General features: G+C 43.5%; 3 protein-coding genes across 3 annotated transcripts; 1 reads left to right on the top strand and 2 right to left on the bottom strand.

The window, feature by feature from the left end:
* Positions 1-720: 720 nt before the first annotated feature.
* Positions 721-6,937, bottom strand: glmna (glomulin, FKBP associated protein a). Its single transcript, XM_070974211.1, has 19 exons — positions 6,850-6,937; positions 6,452-6,531; positions 5,861-5,986; positions 5,659-5,772; positions 5,319-5,427; positions 4,924-5,212; positions 4,679-4,778; positions 4,083-4,264; positions 3,891-3,944; positions 3,728-3,758; positions 3,179-3,268; positions 3,018-3,059; positions 2,786-2,859; positions 2,608-2,692; positions 2,342-2,451; positions 1,807-1,870; positions 1,501-1,636; positions 1,182-1,252; positions 721-1,085 (listed from the first exon to the last, which is right to left on the bottom strand). Exons 2-19 carry the CDS (start codon positions 6,488-6,490, stop codon positions 996-998), a joined length of 1,806 nt encoding a protein of 601 aa, XP_070830312.1. The 5' UTR covers positions 6,491-6,531; positions 6,850-6,937; the 3' UTR covers positions 721-995.
* A 48-nt stretch (positions 6,938-6,985) lies between these two features.
* Positions 6,986-17,023, top strand: rpap2 (RNA polymerase II associated protein 2). Its single transcript, XM_070975165.1, has 12 exons — positions 6,986-7,048; positions 7,267-7,312; positions 7,493-7,607; positions 8,174-8,272; positions 8,384-8,449; positions 8,556-8,644; positions 8,755-8,790; positions 8,963-10,118; positions 10,229-10,335; positions 10,782-10,862; positions 12,715-12,783; positions 16,777-17,023. Exons 1-12 carry the CDS (start codon positions 6,994-6,996, stop codon positions 16,919-16,921), a joined length of 2,064 nt encoding a protein of 687 aa, XP_070831266.1. The 5' UTR covers positions 6,986-6,993; the 3' UTR covers positions 16,922-17,023.
* A 992-nt stretch (positions 17,024-18,015) lies between these two features.
* On the bottom strand, positions 18,016-21,992 carry gfi1aa (growth factor independent 1A transcription repressor a). The gene is made up of 7 exons (XM_070974763.1): positions 21,936-21,992; positions 20,521-20,720; positions 20,164-20,367; positions 19,177-19,580; positions 18,702-18,839; positions 18,356-18,521; positions 18,016-18,219 (listed from the first exon to the last, which is right to left on the bottom strand). The coding sequence occupies exons 2-7, from the start codon at positions 20,630-20,632 to the stop codon at positions 18,041-18,043; spliced, it is 1,203 nt and encodes a 400-aa protein (XP_070830864.1). The 5' UTR covers positions 20,633-20,720; positions 21,936-21,992; the 3' UTR covers positions 18,016-18,040.
* Positions 21,993-22,054: the final 62 nt, after the last annotated feature.

Below are 22,054 nucleotides of genomic sequence, written 5' to 3'. Positions count from 1 at the left end.
GTCCTCTCTCGTCCCCATGTGCTTCATATATTTAAATATTTGGATCCATTCAAGACAGGTTTGACTGGCTGGGTCAGAGGCCTGCAGTAAAGGGTAAAAATGTTTTCTTTATGGCAGCTATGGAACAAAGTACTTTGCAAATGGGCATTTAAAACGCTCTAGGTGTGCACTGTCGGCTGTAACCTCAGCAGGAAAAGCAGCAACTCAAGGCGTTATATTGGCAGACTATTGGCTGCCGTCAATTGTTGTATAGTTTTACAACGATTTAAAACGATCCATTTACAAGCTGTCTGGTGAAATAAATATTCAACCCTGAAGGTTCCTGATCTCTGTGAAGAATCAGCTACTCACTGTCTGATTGTATTACCCCAAGTTGTTACGAAAAGTCTTGAATTGTCAAAGAGGGAAGAGTCCATATGTTGTTTACTATTGTCACTGCTGCCGTAACACCGCATGACCGCTGTATGAACGGGCTTTTAATTTGAAGGTGCGTATGAATTCCATCTGTATTTTATGAGTGTGAGTGTAAATGCTGCTGTATGAGAAGGTCTGTTTCAGCTGTGGTAATTTCTAACACTGAAAAACAGGCAAGCAGCCTGCCTCACTCCACTTTGCCTTGTCTAATAAAGGGAAAAACAAAGCAAGAGGCTGCATCATTAAATTTTAAATGTGACAAGATTTTTTGGGTTTAATGACAGGAAATATCACACATACTAGAAAAACAGTAAAGACCTTATTTAATCCACATGTACAAAAGTTTATTAATTATAGAAGTAATACAAACTTCCCAGCCATTATTTGGATATTTTCTAGACATTATGCGACATTTTAAAGTTACTCAATTCTAAGCACACACAAAAACACAAACAGTGCACAATTGGTTCAGGGTTTGAAATAATGCAAGTGGTGCTGCTTGTTCTTTAAAACAACCAGCAGAGCAGTTGTAGGCATTTTTCACAAGGGCCTGAGATGACGAGGATGTCTGACGGCAGAGCTCACAGCTCAGCCTTCACCTCGGTGAGCTCCTCTATTCGCACCAACACGCTCTCCATCATGTCAAACGTGTGCAGGGCCGAGTGCAGAGCCTGAAAGGACACATTAAAATTCAACGAGGTCAGCGCTGCACAGACGCACAATGGGCTGCCATTCGATTGTCCCGTGAATATGAAACCGTCACTGACCTCAATCTGCGACTCTGACGTCATGTTCGGCAGCTTCTCGTCACCAACGGACACAGAGAGCACCGACTCCTCTGTGGAAAACACATCCAGGCTGTCAGCACACTGCTGTGTTACAGCTTATTAGATTTTTATCATATTTATCACAACAAACACCAAAGTAGGTGAACATGAAAGCAGATTTACAGATTTCCACATGCCTCTTTAGTCCTGCTGTTACTCTGAGAAAGTTTTCCTCTTTGCAAAGGAAGTTAACGTGTGGTTTGAGAAAGGTGGAAGTGAAACTTGAGTGTCAGGGCTAATAAACCAGTGCTGGTCTGACCTTTGGCCTTGTTCCTCTTGGACTCCATGATGTTGTGGAGCTCCCTCTCATAGTGAGCTCTCGACATGTTCACTCCAACACGGAGCGGCTTTATGAATGTATCTTCTATTTTATACAGCTCAGTCCAGATCCCCGTCTGAAAACAGCAGCAGAGCAACACGAGTTAACTGATGAACTCTGGAAATCAGGAGCGTGTCGGGAGGTGTTCAAGCGTCCCGGCAGGTAACTGAATCGCACAAAATTCAATGAGACCATCATTCACTGTCACTGACTTCAGTCTTTTGACTGGCCAGCTGTAAAACTCACCTGGTTCTCTGTGACTTTGTCTCTGATGACGAGGTAACGCAGCAGGTTCAGAGACTCCATGACTCTGTTTAAAGCAACACAAAAAGATGAGTTTAGAAACTACTTTTATGATTCACCTCCTTTTTAAAACTTTATGGGATTTAACTGTTTTAAAAGGATTCAATCACATTTTATTCACTTGACGATGGAAAAAAGTGTATTTCCAGTTTAGTTTATGTAAAATTCTGCACATATATGCTTGTACATACTATGCAATCCATTCAAAACCCTTTCTTGAATCCTCGACTGGCTTTTAATATTATTTCATTATGATTCACAGCAATGCTTCATAATAGTAACGGCCAGTTTGTCAGTGTTTTAGCTGAATTTATCTCACTGAACCTACTTCGCTGCACATTATGTTGCATTTTCCAAATCACACGGTGAGAAGAAAGAAGATCACTTTGGCTCTTGGTTCTTTAAAAACAGCAACAACTGCTTCTCACCTTATATGAAAAGAAAAAAAAAAGATGGACGGGGTATCGTGTGTGCTGACCTGTCCAGGTACTGCAGGAGGTCAGTCTCTGGGCCATCGGGCAGACTGAGAACTTTACGCAGCAAAGGCAGCAGGTGAACTCCCTCGAACCAGGTGTTACCGTTACCTGGCTGAGGACAAGAGGAGACAAAGGCACACTTTTACTTGTACAAGTGAATTAAATTACAACCTCCACTCTGGACGGACACTCCTTTAGCTCTCAGTTACTGCATCAAAAATGGCGACAGAGCTGACAGCCCCCCGTGAACTTCAAAATGCCATCTCACCTGCAGAGCAAAGTCAATCTGGTTCTTGATGTTTTTTATGATGTAGCCTTCGACTCCTGAGTGATTACTGGTTTTCAGCATGTACCTGAAAGGAGACGATCGGGACAAGTCAAGATGTTGGAGGGTGGAACAGAAAGACAGTTCTGATGACTTTCAAGGAGGAAAAGGTGGAGCTCACTGGAAAAACCTGTACTTGGCTTCAGTGTCAAACTTATCGATGCTCAGCTGGAACACCTTCAGACCTCTGGTTCTCTGTGAAACAAGAAACAAATGTGTAAACATACACATCTAGATGCAAATTACATGCATGGGAAATCATTTCAAAGCTATAATAAGGGTTATTATTAAATCCATTATTTATGACATTACATTAGCCAAAATTCCTGTTATCTACTTAAGTGAAGTCTCACCAAATCGTGCCTCGGACATATCGTCATGACCTTCACCAAGTTCTGCAAACAAACAGTGAAATCAATGACTCGGTGCAACATAACATGCACATGGGTGAAACGTCATACTGTGAGAATCCCACCGGAGTAAAAGCTGAGGTCTGAATGAGAGCAGTGCTCACCTGAGGGACTGCCAGGAAGCTTTTGATCTCCAGCAGGTCTGCAGGCAGACTGCCAGCCTCCACCCGCACCAGGCTCTTCTCATACAGCTCCTGTGTGACGGCAAACACACGTACGTCACATCAAACGTTCCAACACTTTTTTCCCCCATTTCCCTGTTGCTCTTGATGCTTTTGCTTGCATGGATCTGGGGATCATCACTCTTCATCTGATCAGCCATTTTCCTGGTGGGTAATGAGCATTTACAGCCTCATGGGCCATCTACAGTGGCTCACTAAGCCTGTTTTGTTAATAAACTTTTAAAGCTGTTGAGATCAACTGATTTAATGGACATTAAACTCGCTCTGAGAATCAATAACAAGTTTATGAGCAGCTGTATGTCACCAGACGTTTTCCTGAGGTAGACTACTAAAGCTCTCACACAAATGTGTACATTTTACTAGACACTACAGGTCACAACAAATGCTACTTTGTCACTTAATCACCTGAGAAATATTTGGAAACCACAATATAAATCTCCAGAATGTACTCAATGTTTCAGTTTGACTCACCAGTCCTTTCTCAATCCTGGTCTCCTCAGTTCTGTCAGAGAAAAAGGTTACACGAGGTTCAGCTCAAACACACAGCACCAACAAAGATGAGCTGGTTCATACAAGTCTGTATTTATTCAGGATGGGACAGAACAGACAGAATAATGCTGTGTCATGTATTCACCTGGACAGGAGGAGGCAAACGTGTTCCATGTTACACCGCAGACAGAACACCGGACTGTAAACACAGAGAGTCAGGAGGATTAACAGTGCAGACAGTGTTCAAACAGCAGGAATCATCATCAGCACCGTCCAGGGCTCATTTCTAGCCAGATATGCAGAAGCTTTATGATTATACCAATCTTTTCTATCTTACCTGAAAACACTAGGGAACGTGTCTGCAGCCAGGTGATGGACGAACACGAGGTGAGCCAAGCTGGCCAGTGACTCTTTAGGATAACGCACCTCCTCCTCCAAGAAGCCTGGAACCTGTTTTCTCTTCAACAGAGGCTGGTACACAAGACTGGGGAGGGACTCTCCGATAGCACTGAGGCTGGTCTGTACAAAGACAGATGCTCGCCGTTAAGGTAACATCTAACAGGGTAATCTGACCAATCACAAGTGAAACGGCTGCACAATTAACATATTTGGTTAGAAAAATACGTAGTGGTTCAAATGACTGTATGCTCAAAATTAGTGGAATTACTGTGATTTTACTGACAAATTACTGAAACACACTGGTTCCCAAAATGGGGTCCTGACTAGCACTAGGGGTCGCCAAAGCTTCACAGTGAAAAGGTGCATATACAAAACATCCATCCAAATGTGTCACTTAGTCAGGGGTCGTCAGCTCCCTTAAGGAAAAAGTTAGGAACCACTGCTGTGGAAGTCTTTGCAGGACTCATCCTAACATTTACACTGAAGTTACAGAGCAGCATCAGCTCTTATCACGATATTGCAGTGCATAAATACCAAAATTTCTGTGGCAAAATTCCTGAGAGGAGACACAGCCAAAGTGTCTGGATCCTTGAGTCGGACCTCCAGCAGAGGGTGGCTCAGAGTCTTCATACAGCTACAGAACAGGAAAACACAAGGAGCCAACCTTGGTGTCAGTATTAGGCTTCATATTCTGATACTAACCAACGCATGAGAAAACATATGAGCAGATATTTTACATGCAAGGTCGAGTTGTTCATCGATTCATATTTCTCACTCACAACTTCAGCAGCTCTGTTCGCAGCTCGTCCTCTTTACCCATGTCCTGTTCACCCGCCGTCTTGTTTGCGCTCTCAGCTTGTGCCTTACTGTTCAGGGTGCTTTGCTTGGCCTCGTGCACAAAGGGTCTGACAAAGTCTGTGAGATCGGTGCAGCAGCGACAGAGGGAGAACACGTCGTCCTCCTCTTGCTCCTTGGTGTGAGGCAGAGGCAGTTTGGCCACCTGGTCCAGCACAGAGGACAGGGTCATGCCCAAAGACGACGCCTTGCGGCTGCCCAGACTCAGCAACACTGACAGGAAGACACACACAGCAGAGGGGGAACCATGGAAATGGCTGCATTTGACTTGACATGTTGAGAATATGTTGGAGTACATACTTGAAGAAGTGGTCTTTACCTTTCTGTAGAGGGCTCAACAGCAGATGGAGGCTCTCTGCTATGGTGTCAGGGTCATCGTGCTCCAGCTGCTCCAACAGGCCAATCAGCAGCTCCTTGGGTCTGCAGGTCTGGAATGAGTCATTTCACTTTTCTGATATTTATATTTGGTATTTGTTGCATTTTCTGGTCTTACTGATGCTGTGATTGTCAGTGGTTGGCATTTTGTTATTGCTGTTAATTTTGTGTGGACTAAAAAAAGAACAATTTTATCTTAACACTCTTAAGCATCTTTACAATGTCAGATATGTAATGTTTCATCGTGTCATTGCTGACATTGACTGTCGAGCAGATGAACAGACCTGGAGCAGGTGGTTGAAAATGGCGAGGCATTGAGAAACGTTCTTGTCTTCTTTCCTCAGCAGAATCTGAATCAGGGGTGGCAGCAGATTCCAACCCATGCATCTCACGATGTCCTACAGAGACAAATGGAGGAGTGTTATGCAGCACAGTGTGTAATATAAGTCTATGTGCTGAAACAGTGGTCAGCTTTGAGCAACGTACCTGATTCTTCTCATCCAGGACAATACTGAGGACCTGTGCGCTGTTTCCTTCCTCGATGCAGCTCCGCCCAGCAACAGTGAAGATGTCATGATCCTCGGCGGTGTAGCTGTCATCGGGGAGGGCTTGCTGTGTGAAACAGAGACAAAAAGAGGGACTCAAAGAGATAAAATACACACATTTTACTGCAGTGACTTAATGTTGAACAATTTCAGTGAATGAATTAGAAATTAGTAGCTTCACCTCAACCAACTAGAGAAAAATGATGCTTCAAACATTAATGCATGAGTAATACTAATCCAACAGCAAACTATATACTAGTCTATAGTATATCACTACACACTGTATACACTCACAGCGGCCATTTCTCTACATTGAGTACTTTTACTTTTGATATATGAAGTACATTTACCTGATGACATTTTTGCACTTTTACTAAAGTAACATTTTCAATGCACAACTTCCACTTGTACCAGAGTATTTTCACAATGTGCTATAAGTACTTTTACTTGAGTTAAGAGTCTGGATAGTTCCTCCACCACTGGGGGTGGAGGTGGTTCACTGAAGCCCCCTCCAGTCCCCAGAAGGACTCACACATCTCTGGACCACATCACTGAGCTGCTCCAGAGCCATCCCTGCTGTCTTCAGGTGGGGTTTATCTTCACACTGCAGCCCTTTAAGACAAACAAGAGATCTCATTTCAAACTGATGCATATCACACTGCCTGATAATCAAGTGTTTGATCACTCAAGAGTGTCTACCCATCACTGATATGTGGTGACATCCGGCTTATGTGAAAGTTAGGGGCAGAGGAGCCTGTGAGGGCTTTGAAAACTGGACAATGGATGCTAGTCTTCAACTCTGAATTAGCTTAGCCGTTAGCCTGGAAACAGAACTTTTCTTGTGGTATCCTAGCAGCCCAAACACAGTCAGACACAGCAAGCCCTGTTGCCGAGTTACAAAGTGACAAATATGACATATTATGTACCCACCTCAGCTAACTACATGTCCCAAACAGGCTGGTGACACTACCACGCTACCCGGTGAACATGCTAAAGGTTCGATTGTCCGCTTGGACTTGCCGTAGAATGAAACACGTCACCGGTCAGAGTTGAACGATCCAAAACAGAAACAGCATGGAGGCGATGGAGAGAAGAGGGAGTGGAGGCTCTGGTAAAACCTCGAAAAAAGGTTAGTTTCCATCAAGAATTTGCTCTCTCATAACAATATTAGGCTTTCCGCATGTGTTTACAGTCTAACTGACGTCATAAAGAAGTTTAAACATGCTTCAGTATCTTACACAGGCACTTTGTGTAAGTTAGCTTGTTGCTCACTGTATGGTAACTGCTGTAGTGGGAAACAGTGAACAGTCCTGTTAGCATTTAAATGTGTTGTTGTTTGTGTGGCAGGTGGGAAACGCGTCAAAGCGCTGACCGCTGAAGAAGAAGCAAGAAGGTGTGAACGGGCGTCTTTTAACAGGATGCTGGAGCTGTTGACAATACTAGTGTCGAGCTAATGCACTATTTCATGCACTAATACTTTACAAAGATTTAATCCACTTCAGATAGACTATTAGATATTAAGACGTGTCAATAAATAACGTTCTTCAAATGTGTTTGCTTTGTCTTATGTCAGGAGGGAGGCAGTGAAGGAGAAGTTAAGGGAGAAGCTGGAGCTGGAGAAAAGAGCCCTGAAGGTGGTGGAGCGTCTCCTGGAGGACAGTGTGGCTGAAGACTTCCTGGTTGACTGTGTAAGTTCACTTTGGCAGCAGACCAACAGTAGCCTCAGCTCACAGCTCACCCCTAACTTGTCTAATTTAAGTGAGACCTGATCCTGTGTTACTTCTTCCTTGGTCCTGTTATCTTTTTATCACAGCCTGGTTACTGTAATAGTGATCCTGTCATTTTCAGCAATTTTCAAAATGTTAATGATGGTGATAAGATCAGTACAGGTGAGGCTACAATGACAGTGATGTGATATGATAACAATTAAAATTTAGACATCTTAAGTGTCTTTTTGAGACACACTGAAGTGTTTTTTCTATTATCAAAGATCAGATGTTAATCCAGACTAATTCATATTAAAGATCGTTACTTGTCGGCCTACAAGTAGTTTGCTCTGTCAGATACTGATATATGCAGGCATTTAAAGAAGAGGCAGTGAATTATCATATCAGCTGTGTTTTAATCCACCAAGCATTGACCTAAATATGTTGAGAATCTAATTTTAGCATGATTGTGCACTGTTCAGGTTCGGCATTGACACTGTGTTCATTTCTGTGGTGAGCCGCATGTTTTCAGTCTCCTGTCTTCACAGGCGAGGTTCATTACTCCTGCTAATTACAAAGATGCTATAGAGGAGCGATCCATTGCTAAACTGTGTGGTTATCCCATGTGTCCCAATAAACTGGGCAAGGTAAGACCCTTTATATCAGTCTTTACACTCCAATGCAAGTACTAAACATCTTTCATATTTTATGCTTCTAATCTGCTTTGTGAAGACTCAGTGCAACTGTTCATTTTACAGATCCCGACTCAACAGTATAAAATTTCTACTAAGACCAATAAGGTTTACGACATCACAGAGCGCAAGGTGAGTGCTGCTGTGTGTGGGTTTAAAAACTAATGTCCAAATGAACTTTATTTTTAATGACTCAGTCAAGATAGAGATAATTTATGCATCTCTCTTTTGTGATTAGTGTTTTTGTAGTAACTTCTGCTACAAAGCCTCCAAAGAGTTTGAGCTACAAATACCGAAGACACCTCTTTGGCTCAGGCAGCATGAAAGGTATGTGGGCTCTCCCTGTTTTTGTCCTGATGCACAGCTGTGAACTGATTATGAATGGAGTCATTTTCTACATATTAAGACTGTGTGTCTACTTTCTTTTTCACTGACAGTCCTCCAGAAATTAAATTGATGAGGATAGGAGATGGGTATGTATTACCTTAAGTGTTTATATTCATTCAAAGTGAATATTTTAAATGGATGGTTCATCTGACAATTGATATGTCTCACATTTTTTTTTAGATGTTTGCTGTTCTAAATGTAATATATTGTGGGTTTAATGAAACATATACTAATTCAGTGTAACCCATGTGTGTCCAGCGGGAGTTCTGGTGAGGAGGTGATGCTGTTGGAGAGGCATCTGCAAGAACAGGACATTGAAGACCCTCTGGTTGCTGGACTCGAGGACCACTCTGAGCGGCATGATGCTGCAGCCAACCTCAGCCACAGTGAAAGCAGCGACATTGAACAGGAGCAGGACTTCATCTCCAGTGTGGTCTCCCAGCGGCAGGGACCCAGGGTGCACTGGGGCGACCTGCCTAAACGTACAGACATAGACAAGAAAGGGGAACAAGCAAAGATGGAGAGGCAAAAGAAACAGAGGAGAGAAAGAGATGAAGAGGAGGTTGAGGGTCATCGAAGTGGGGACGCAGAGAGGGAGGGAAAACTGGGAAAAACTGAGAGTGCAAAGGGGTCAGTTTCATGTAAAACAGGAGCTGGAACGGACGCTGAAAAACCTAAAAATCTGGTCTCATTGAACACAGACGAACCTAATAGAGAGCAGGTGTCAGAGAAGAAAGACTCATCTGAGGAGCCCAGTGTGGAAGAGGCTACATCTAAACTGAGTTTGTGCAGTTTGTCTGAGATGGTCACTCACACTGCTCCCCTGCCCGATGCCTCAACAGCTGCACAGGCAGAACTATCCACCTCTCCACCATATAAAGGCTCAGACCCCTCAACAGAAAGCAAACATCTCCCTTCATCAGCTCTGATAAACACTAATCAGGACATCCACAACACAGCATTGACCGGCCAGCCAGGCCTCAACATCACCCAGGTGGGCATGAGCAAGAGAGGGGCAGCAGGGCTACAAGATCTACTCAAGAACCTTACAGCTGGAGCCAAACCCAGTTCCATCCGGCTGAGTCTCCTCGAGTACCTGAGGAGAACATTAAAGGAATGGAGAACTGATGCAACCCTCCAGTTCCTGTACGGTGATTGCCATTCACTTGGCACTCCTTTTGCTGATGATAAAAAGGAGAAAGAGGAGGAGCTGGATGAAGACGACCTTGACGATGAGGTGACCAATGAGGATGCAGAAGAGGTTAATGCTGAGGTGCAGAAGAGAGTGTCTGCTTCAGCTCCAGACTACAAAACACTGCAGAAGGAGAGCCAGCAGCTGGAGCTAAGAGTCAAGGAGTTTTATAAGGGGACGTGTATTCTGCCTGAGGAGGTAGAGGAGCTGCATGGACACAAGGTGAGTGGAGGCGATAGTTGTAAGTGTTACTGTATTGAAAATCTAATGTGTAGATAAATTTAATTGGGGCATTAAGAAGTGTGTTTATGAGCTGTTTGTTCCCCCACCAGGTGACAGTCCAGGACCAGAGCCTGAAGGACCCAGTTCTGCCGCTCGTTGACTCTCAAGCTCAGCACCTCATCCAGAAACGCATCACAGTGGAGAAGCTCACCAGCTGGTATGTGTGCGTGTTTGTGTGTGTGCATGGGTGTGTCTCTGAATACGTTTTGGTGTGTTTCATTTTGTGGACACCAATTTAGTTGTATGTCCAGAAACCTTGTATTAGTTTGTTTATGTGCTTCTTCAGCTCTGAACATACTGTATGTCATCATGCCAGAGGTACTGGGTTCAAACTGGTCATAGTTCATTATACGGTTGAGTGCTTCTTGACGTGTGTGGTGTTAACAAGTGTTAATGAAGCTGCTGGGCCCTGACAGTGTCACGCCTCCCCCTTTGAGGGATGCAGTGACAGGACAATGTCCTGGTTTTATAAATACTATCCAGATAAACTTAAATTCACATTTCTACCTCCCCTTGATAGCACAGATTCATGACAGTAATAAATGCATTTTTCCATTGTATTTGTCTCTCTGTCCCTCATCTTTTCGTCTCTGTGTTGCGCAGCCTCAGAAACATCATTGGTCCTCTGCGTCTCACCATGAATGACATCTCCACTGACCTGAACAACCTGGTCAGGACATTCAGGTCAGTGCAGCACAAATGCACACTTCTCTCTCACAGTTACACACACACACACGCTTCCTTTTTTGATCTCATCCTTTTGGCATGCAATGAGGCATAAAATCTGTCACAAAAATGGACTTTTAATTTTTTATTTAATTCGTAAGGCAGAAAATACTGTGTTTACATGGAATCACGGTTCACATCAATGCATTTCAAGGTTAAGTACAAGAGCCAATAGCTTTGCCTGATTTCTGCATGCAACAGAATGACAATATACTGCGTCACTGCTGCAGCATGTCTACAGCGTACAGAGGCTTCCTGTTATATTCATGAGAATGGGATGTGGCCCAGCTTTATAATTACACATTAGTAAGGTCCATCCAAACATCAGATTTGCTGTGTTTTCTTAAGAGTTATTCTCTTAAGAAGAGAGGCATTCTGCTGCGTCCTTCATAGTATTTTACATATGTACATTTTTATTCTTAATTTAATGATAAAAACAATAAAATCATTGCAACATTTTGCCTGAAACTGCATCATTGAGGTGTATATGTTCTGAGATCACTACAATATTCAAAGAGAAATTAGAGCGTTAAACTTGTAATCAGCAAATAGGTTTTTTTTTTAAACTCCACATTTTGGGTGAAGAACTGTGGTGCCCCCTACAGGTTGACATGTAACATGACAACAACAGGAGTTGTACAGCAGACATTTTGATATCATAGCAGGAAAAGCAGGTGATGTTAACATCATTAATTGTGGCTCTGTCCTGTTTTGGTACTTTAGTACACATACAATACATACAGTATTACATCCTTTTGTGTTTTTTAAAGCCTGCACACACATACGCAGGTCTTAGCACTTCAGGCTGATTGGACATCAGCTCAGGTTGAAGATGGGTGGAGCTATGCTGGAATTACACAAGGTCACCAAACTTCACCAACCAGTAACAGCTGGCAGGAGTCATAGCAGGAAGAGCACAGCTGTTACTGATAATATGTGTTACCAATGATAATATTAACAATTTAAATGGCCCAGTGAGCCATGACAGTGAGGAAGCATGCATAGTGACAGTACCCCGAAACTGAAGCAGCTTAATGGAATTCAGCCACCTTTAGTTTTATCATTTGCGTATGTGCTTTTCCTACGGTGACATGTGAGTGAGAAAAGCTTTTAAGAATGATCAAACTTACTTCTCCCACCCAATCAGGTGCAATAAAACTAACAGGGGGTCACTGAGGTATCAATCAAGCTCAGTCTGTACAAGGAGAAGGCGCCTAATTAGATAAAACAAGTGAAAATAGCTGTGCGGGTGGACCAAGAGTCTGAAGTGTCTGCCTTTTGTCATTGTGTTTGTTTTTATTGGGACGTTTGAGCATTTTTAATGTGGCATTTGTTATGTAGTCAGTGTCGTAGTTTTTCAAACTTGTGCCTGAATTAAACATTTCCTGCCACAGGCATGCTCTGTGTTCCCATTGGCAGGTTAGGATGTTTTCAACAGGACTGCTATTAAATCACTGTGTAGTGAGTAACACCTCCAGAGTCCTGCTTCCAGGAATTCTCTTTCTGCTGTCAGAGGCCCCGCTGACAAGAGGCTTAAACCAAAGAACATACACAGCGCTGTCACAGAAACATACATCACTGCACTATTGCAGGCAGTCTTTGGTCCGGTCTTGTGCGCATTTTATTTTCTTAGTTTATTTATCATTAGAATCGGGTGATTTTTGACACCTGCATAGAGAAAGTTCCTCTCGTCTATTCTCACGTGTATGTTCACATATGGTGCAGCACAAACACCCTCACATGACATAAATCTTTAAGCTGTGACTGGCCGGCTGCTCACTTTATTTATTTATTTTTTTTACCACCACAGGTTCACCAACACAAACATCATCCACAAAAGTCCGGAGTGGAGCCTCATAGCCGTTGTGCTCCTTTATCTGTAAGTTTATAGTGTGTGTCTTTGTGTGAATGTGTTATTTCAGTGTTAATAGGATGCACCGTGACAGCAGGAGAGTGTGTGACAAGGAAATATAGAACCGCTATTCCCAAGAAAATACACCCTGTCAGCAAACTCTTCACTGCCTGTGTGTGTGCAGCCGTTTGTGTGTGTTTTTTACATAAACTGTGGCTTGAAAAGGATATGCTAAACTTAAGTAAAATGATATTAATACGTCAGAAATGACCACTGTCAGACTTACTTGCAATACTTTTATTTTTTTAGATGAAAGATATGATCTAGAGTGCGGCTTGGGTTGCATATTTCTGTCTGAACCCAACATGAGTCTGACGTAATTAATATAAGATGAACTCTGTGTATAACACTTCTCATACAAGAAATGTTGCTCAAAGTGCTTCACATAAAAAAGACAGAACAAACATAAAAACAAGGTTTGAAATGTTATGGAAAATGAGATGAAGAATAAAACCCACTCGAAATAATAGTAAAAAGTGGAAGGCAAAGCACACAAGTTTCAGGTCTGTATCAGGGGAGTCACAGCTAGTTAAATGCTAAAGTGAAGAGATGAGTTTGTAGCTTTGTTTTGAAAGTGTTTATGGGCTGGCTTCTCTGATATCTGTAGGTAGTGTGTTCCAGAGCTTTGGGGTGTGACTGACAAAGACATCCCTGATCTTCTTTGAGCTGTTGCTGGAAACCTCCAAAAAACGGGCAGCGGATGATCGCAGTGTTCTTGAAGGCAAATAGTGAACAAGGGAGTTTGCGATGTAGCTTTGTCCTTGTCCATGAAGGGCTTTGTATACAAGGAGGGGGACCTTATAATCAGTTCTAAATATTACAGGAAGCCAGTGCAGAACAGCTAAAACTGGACCAATGTGCTCTCTCCTCTTGCTTACGTTTGGTTAGCTTGCTTGTTTACTCTGATTACACATATATGGGCACCTTGTAAATGACTGTCAAAGGGCGTTGTTTATAGGCTTAACACAAAATCATTATGCAGTGTCATCAGCGCTTTGAGTCTTACCAGTGATGATTGTACCACGTCAAGTAGGCAAGCCCAGCTGACGTGACTGAACCCGAACATCATTTCTGTTGTCTGAACCCAGCAGACGGGTCGGGTCAAGTCAGTTAACAGGTTAACATCCTGGAGCTAAAGCTGAGATTATATCAGTGTTATGCCATAGTTGTCTGTTGCATTAATAGATTGATACAATGCTTAAACAACAAAACAGCTTTGTGCATTTTAACACAACCACTCGTTCTTCTATCAAAGAGGAAAACAAGTAAACTTTAACCAACTGTGACTGGGATTCACTTTCAGCTTCAAAGTAAGCAAAGATTGAACATGATGCTGCAGGGTGTGGCATTGTGCTTAACCCATTGTGTGTGTGTGTGTGTGTGTGTGTGTGTGTGTGTGTGTGTGTGTGTGTGTGTGTGTGTGTGTGTGTGTGTGTGTGTGTGTGTGTGTGTGTGTGTGTGTGTGTGTGTGTGTGCTTTGCTGGCAGTTCATAGACAGTTCCGTGCTGCTCCTGTCTAAGTACACACAGACGTCTCATGGCCTTATCTCCACCTGACTGCCCTTCTCCAGATCCGTGATAGCGGACAGAAGGCACACACAAGTAGCCCTGTGCACTTTCAAGATACACACATGCACACACACACACAATAGTTCCCCTGTATGCATCCAAGCAAAATGAGCACTTTAAATTGCCCTGGCTGGGAAAGCTTTCACCTGATGCCCAACTGACTCTGATTTATGATTCCCTCAGTGGCCTAAGGTCATTCTGCATCAGTATCATAACTTACATTGTGAGCTGTCTTGAGCTAAACAAAAGAATAGAGTCAGAGTGGTGCAGCTTGAGAGGCAGCAGCGAACACCAATCTGTAACTCTTAAAGCAAGGGAGCCTTGTGACTGTAAACTCTTTCTTTAAACACAGTTATGTAAAAATTATTTAGTTGCAAAAGTGAGATATTGAGAAGTCTTTGAATGTCTCTGAAACGTGGGGCAGTTTGGCTTGTGTGAAGTACTTCTGGTTTTTGACCTGTGTGGGGAAAAGAGAGACTGGATTTGTTACCTGTGCTCTGTAGCTTTGACAGTTGATATTGGGAGAGAAGTGTTTAAAACCACTTCTTGGATATGATTTTCTCTAACTGATGAAGCACTTAATAGCCTTTCATTTATGACATATGATGAGTGATGATCAATGCACTTTTTGACAGCTGGCTTTTGTTTGATCTGTCTTTGATAATCCGTCCTTTTGGAAACATCTCTTCTCTTTGTCACATGTCCCTCTGGTACTCTATGGTTTGATTAGTTCCCATTTGACTTCAAGCTTCTCCATCCTTCTATTCCTCCATCATGAATAATTTGGTGTGCTGTCTTATCTATCTGTTGCATGGCAGCTGTGGAGCTAGTCTGGCCTCTATTGTTCAGGCCAGCTGAATAATGGATGCCCCCCCTGCAACACTAGACCCTGGGGTGAACCGGAGATTAACCAGCAGTGCACCTCCACACAGGTAGACAGGACAGGTAGAGGGGGAGGGAGGAGAAGAGGGACGGGGCTTAGAGAGGTGATGGAGATCAGCTGGAAGGTTGCACACAGTGGATTCACAGCAGGAGGTAAACACTCTTTATTTAGGAGTGTTGATTTGATAGATTGTGGCACGGTTTCTGTACAGATGTGAATTTCCATGTTAGTGCAGGCATAATGACTGTGAACAGACACCCAAATGCCACTTAATTTGGTACAACAACTACAACTAATGCAGTCCAAACCACAAATCTGCAATACATCCCACCTTCATGAAGTTTATGAGGTCCAGCTTTTGTTGAAAGCAGCAGCACAACAGACCAACGCTGTTATTCCTGTACTTTTTTTTTTCACATTTTGTTACTTTTTCAGTTCACTATTCATGTATACATTCTGTGTTTGTCTGTATGTTTAATTGCTACTGCAACAAAATAATTTCCCAAATTGGGATCAATAAAGAAGCAGTCTAAAGTCTAAAGCCTCCAAACAATCCTAGAGTGCAACTCTATAAAACACTCAAAATTAAACAGTACAACCTTCATGAAGTAAGATTGATTGCAGGGCTGTAGCATTAGTTTTAGCCGGGTGTCCCTAATAAACTGAGACTTAGTGTGCATGTGCAGCCAGAAATACACTCACAGGTACAACACACACACACACACACACACACACACACACACACACACACACACACACGGCTGAAGTGTGAATGTGTAATGAGTCATTTGTTGTATGTGAGGCATTTTTAAAACACTGGTTTTACAACTTCTCACTAAGTTAACAAATATATAGGTTGTAATCATGGGCTTATCATGTTATCACGGGCTGCTTCAGAAACCTGGATAAGCCCTTATCCTGGTTTTGAGAGACCTGGAGCTGGACCAATAGAAACCAGGATACTGTGGCATGTAAACACCTCATCCTGGTTTCTGAGCATTCTCTGTTCACAGAGAAAGTAAGTGGCAGAGATGTTCAGCCATCAAGACACAACACAGACAGTCAGACACCTGCATTCTGTTACGATCATGTGGGCATGGAGATGAATTATCAGCTTTCTCACGTTCCATAAAAGCGTCATATGTAGAACAAGAGTTAAAATCAGGATACTAATGTGCATGTGAACCCAGTCATGTACGCAGGTTTACTGAGTGATCTGGATAGCTGTGCTGAGTGAAAACGAGAACCCCCCAAATCTGTGTTCTACTTAACAAAATTACTCATATGACTCAGTAAACCTTTCAGAGCAACCATAGCTGAGTGGATCCTGTCACAGAATATGCGGCTTGAATATGAACGTCAGCGCTTAATGATAAGTTGAAGAGTTCTGTATGTGTAAAAACTGTGATCATATTCATGAGTGTATTAATGTTCGTCTGCGATGTGCACATGTAGGACTCTCTAACAGCTGCAGCCTGGTCAGAGCATGTGTGTGATTTTGTGTTTCAGGTTATCAGAGGTGTCTCCGGTGGTGCGAGAAGCTTTGGAGATGCCAGCGTCAGTGGAGTATTTGAACACGCTGATGGAGGAGCTCTGCCTGCAGGAGCAGGACCTTCAGGACTTAGCCCAGCTGTTTAAAACCTCTCCACGCTGACGCACACACACAGCCTGGAACGGACACACAAGTAACAGATATATGCGCAGTCTTGACTGGATGAAATATGTGTGTTTGTTTCTACAAATAAAATTGGTTTTTAAAAGAAAAGCTCATGTCCTTTTCTAGTTTGTGTTCATGTGGTTTAACTGCAGGCTCTGTCACTGTTGACTCTGTGGCAGCATCACCGTACGTGCACAATCTGTGGTGAAATATGCGCAAATCAGATCCTTGAAGTTTTAGAGCCCTGGATGTTTAACCTCTGCAGGCTCAAATAAATCACACCCAGCTTTTCCCAGTGAAAACGCCATGTGGACACGCTGCTTATTACTGCGCTTCTGCTGCAATAAAAGTGACGCCATTTCTCCAAACTTCCTTCACATGGATGTTTATGGCACCATAATGTCATTTGTTATATGGGTATGTTAACAATGCGTATGTGAAAATATTTGGTTTTGACCAGGTGGCGCACGCAACAAAACGTTTTTCTATTGAATAGTGGAGATATAACTTTGAGCTGTCATGCAGATTGGGGACGTGATTGATGGCCTGCATGGCTCAACACAGCTTCTCGTTTTTCACAACGTACCAGCAATCAGTGGGCCGAGGCAGAGAAGGATTTAAAAACAGTGTGTTCCGTTTTAAAATCTGTTATTGTGGATTAAATGTTAGTAAAAATGAAATGCTGACAATGTCAGTCTGCATTTAGACAGTAATTGAATGCAGAAAGACTGAAATCAAAAGCTTGTCAAATCATAACTTAAAAAAGTGACAACTGAGCTCCAAGAGTTAATGTTTAATCCCTGACTATATAACAAATTTGGTCATTCATTTCAGAAATTATTAACATTAGAAACCAGTGTTTACAGTCGGCATGCTGTGCTTTAAAATTGTAATAATAATAATAATAATAATGAAAAAAAAAAAAAAACACTCGATAAATAAACGTTTATTTCCTTAAAATCAAACGGAATATCTCAGGCTAAATAAACTACATTCAGCAAGAGGAGGAAAAGGCCAATGCAACAAACAATAGAATCAGTTAAAACACGGCCGACCACATGTACAGTCGGGGTGCATTAAAAGTGCAGGATTTCACGCTAAAGCATCGAGGTGCGCTCATTTGGGTCCGTGCTGCGTCTCCTTGTGTCTCCGCAGGTCCACCTTCCTCTGGAAGCCTTTTCCGCAGAGGTCACAGCCGAAAGGTTTGAAGCCGGTGTGCTTCCTGCTGTGTGTGATGAGGTTGGAGCTCTGACTGAAGGCCTTCCCGCACACCTGGCACTTGTGCGGCTTCTCACCTGCAGCAGTAACGAGATCACACAGCGGGAAAAGTCAGCGTGGAGCCGCTTCTACGCGTTACGCACGACGAGGGATTGAGTGGAGGCTTTTGGGGGGGATATGTGTGGATGATTTTCGGTTTGTGCACTGTCTCACCTGTGTGGATGAACGTGTGTTTTTTCATGTCTGACTTCTGGTGGAACCTCTTCCCGCAGTACTGGCACGGGTAAGGCCGCGTGTCCGAATGAATGAGCAGGTGCGTGGACAGCGTGGAAGACCGCTTGAAGCTTTTGCCGCAGATTTTACAGCTGAAGCTCCTCTCCTGTAAAATAAAGAGTGAAAGGCCTCAAAACATTAGATTGAACAGCAGAAATACACCAGGCCTAAGAACTCAGGACTGGTTTGGGACGTTGTGGTATCCGGGGCCTTGGATCCAGGATGTGAGTCCAGAGGCCTTTACAGAGCGACTGACTCGACAGTGTGTTTCCAGTGAGAGGCCTACCTGCGAATGAACCGCTCTGTGCTGATCCAGGCTCACTGCGTGTCCGAAGGTTTTTCCGCAGATCCCGCACTCAAACGGTCGCGTCCCGCTGTGCGACCGCCGCACATGGACCTCCAACCCATGAGGGGTGGAGAACACCTTTGGAGAAATAGATGGATGACATTTTTACTTCGAAATCACACTCCAAACAAGGAAAAAAGAAAAGGGGAAAAAAATCGTAGAATTTGCCAAACTTTATCCAAAATAATAATAATAATAATAATAATAATAATAATAATAATAATAAATCTCATTGCCAATCACCAAATTTATGGTTGGAACGACGTTGAAATTAAACTTGATGTTGCAGCCTGATCACTAATAAAACGCTCAGATCATTTGTAACATCTCTGCAAACACAGCACAAGCAGCACATCAAATAAAAGCTGTTGTGGCTTTGTTCACGTCACGCTTCAGTAAACGGCGGTGAGCATACCTTGCAACATTTAATGCACTTATAGGATCCACTTGACTCGAGGTTAGAGCAAATGAAGTCACTTTCAGACTTGATTTCCGCACCACGGGGCCTCTGCCTTACATCCAAATAGTTCTCGTCCCCGTCCCGCATCCTGCAGACTTGGTGGCCCGTTGAAGAATAGTCCTGGTAACATCCGGCCACCGGGCCCCGCTCTGCGTAAAGCTGCTCGGTGCCGCTGTCCTCTGCGCCGTAGATGCTGACGGGTGAGTGAGGCTCCCTGTGGCCCTGGACATGGTGATGATACGGCCCTTGAACCAGATGCCTCAGCTCAGAGCCGGAGTACGCCGACCAGGAGTAAGGAAAGAGCGGGATGTTGAAGTGATGACCATCCTCCGCTGCTGGAGTTGAGCATTTCTCTGAATCTGGAAGTTTATTTGGATTTAGTGAGATTGGATATGAAGTCCAAGCTGGCGTGTCTTCAAAGTTGGATTATTTGGAAAGAGCATTGGGCTTCACTGAAAATGGCTACGTGACATGCGTCAATCGTAGTTCTAGACGATAACAAACAATATAAACCTTCTAGTCTCCGCATAAAAATGTTGCCCCTTACATATGAAAGCAGTCCAACAGCCGATGACTGACAAAATATTTGATTTTTTTTTCTTCCTTTTTATTAAATGCAGATTAAAAAACATGCCTTTATAGCATATTTCCAGATGCATCCATTTTACTCCCAAATCATGACAATTACTGTCTTTGTTCTCCTTCATAATAATCAGGACTCCAACATCATGTAAACAGTCCTGAAATGTTTAAAGGACTTTACCCTCTCATAAAGCTGATATGGATGCATGTTTGTATAAGATCACAGGTCTAATCATAGTGGTACCCTCACAGATCACGTAGGCCTAACACTGACAAACTTTGCTGCATTCTTAATTACTCCTCTGACACTGCTGCAAACACCTGTGGAAAAAGTCCGGGTGAAGATCGATCAGAACAGACCTGGTGAAGAGGAGGGGGACGGGGGACGCCAGAAATCACAGTCGGAGGATCGGTCACACACGCTGCCTCCGCAGCTCAACGGGGAGCTGGAGGACAGCGACCCCGGGGACAGCAGCCTGGACCCGCGGGACATTCTGTCAGCGCCGGCGCTGGCATCCTCCTGCGGCTCCAGGTTCGATTCAAACTCCGCCTGAGATTTGGTCTCTGACGACAACAGAGCAATAAAAATGACTGGCTGCGCAACTGGTGTCTGTGTTCAGACCGATGAGGTTCATTCTACTTTATTTAGGGAGAATTTCTACTCTTGCTGGCGCTTTTCAACCATTTTCATGCGTAATTACGCACAACTGAACCTACCTGCGCACACGTGAGCCAGAAGAGCGTCCAGTCTACTGTAGTCATCGTCCAGGTACCGTGGCTGGTGGTAGCTGTGAGCCCTTTTACTCTTCACCAGGAAAGACCTCGGCATGTCGTCTTGCTGTCTTTCTTTCAGTGCTGCTCAGGTCTGAAATCTTCCAGTCCACTTCGTTCCTCTTCAGACTGCTCTGACTGTACCTCTGGACAGATTGGAACACTATTGGTTGAAAGGCGAGACGGCGTTGGGATTTTGGCAGGTTATTACGCATGCGCAGAGAGGCCGTATCGTTTACCAGGTGTCGCGGGGCAGGTGGCCAAAAGTGGGACCACCGTCCCCCTGAAGGACCCCGGTAGATACAGCATTGGAGAGGACTTATTGTATGTCTGTAATGGTATAGCTGCAGATGTGAAGGAGGCTGAATCACATGAGAGGAAGTGTAGAGGGAAGTTTTATTGAGTTTACTATAGGCTTATGTTGTCTTAAATCTTTATTATCTCAGCTGATAATGACATGAATCACTGATAATATTATCGCAATGCAGACTATTTTGAAGCTAAAAAGAAGCTCTAATTGTTTCTGTGGTTATATGTGTGTGACGGACAGAGGCATTTTTTAATCATATTGGAAATTGATTCCAATTGGCGTCCACTGTCGGAAAAGTTCTTTAAACGTCGCGAGAACTTCTAATAAATTAAAACCGAGATTGGATTCGTGCGCTTGCCAGTCTGTCACAATGGTTGAGACTAGCACTAAAACGCAAAGTTCTAAATTGATTGAAAATAGTGTCACACAACTTTCTAGAGTCTCATCAAGACAGATGATTCCAAAACAGACGCGCAACGATATAATTTGAGTGTGATGAGACATGCAGTGCGTGTTTGTGGACGGTCCCATGCAGGCAGAGCAGCCTGTGATGGATAATGACCCATTTGTTTGACTGGTTGTAAAGTGATCCTGTTAATGAGACGCGCACGGGCGCTCTGCACAACAGCCTGCTGGTGGGGAGACGAAGTATCCCTTTACAGTTACACTGCTTCAGCTTACCCGCACTGACTTCAGCCTTATTGTTTTACATCATTAAAGCCCCCTCCCGCCCCACGCACAGGCCCCAATTAGGCTGTCCACTGAAAGAAGCGCATGATCTGGAATATTAAGTGGATATTTAAGTGGAATATTTTAAATAGGATGATTTCAATCGGCATGTAAGGGGAAAAAGTTGTCAGTAGAAATCTGTCAGGCTCAAATCATAGCGAAGATTTGGGCTGTGTTCAAGGTCGGACCAAAGCAAAGCGGCATCGATTTCTGGCCGATGTGGGAACCGAGTTTGTTTGACACAGCTGCAGCAAGTTGGAGACCTACAAGCTAAGCGCAGATAGCCGAGGCGTAAAGCTGAAAACACGTGTCCCATACTCACACAGCACCGACACTGCAGGCTCGACATCCAAGCTCTGAGAACACACACTGTCCTGCACTGCGTCCACAGTCAGTCTGAATGTCAGAATATCATCCACAAGCTGCAGAGAGACGCCACAA

The sequence above is a fragment of the Chaetodon trifascialis genome, chromosome 11, assembly GCF_039877785.1.
Source record: "Chaetodon trifascialis isolate fChaTrf1 chromosome 11, fChaTrf1.hap1, whole genome shotgun sequence".
NCBI lineage: Eukaryota > Metazoa > Chordata > Actinopteri > Chaetodontiformes > Chaetodontidae > Chaetodon > Chaetodon trifascialis.
This window is presented reverse-complemented; position numbering and strand designations above follow the sequence as displayed.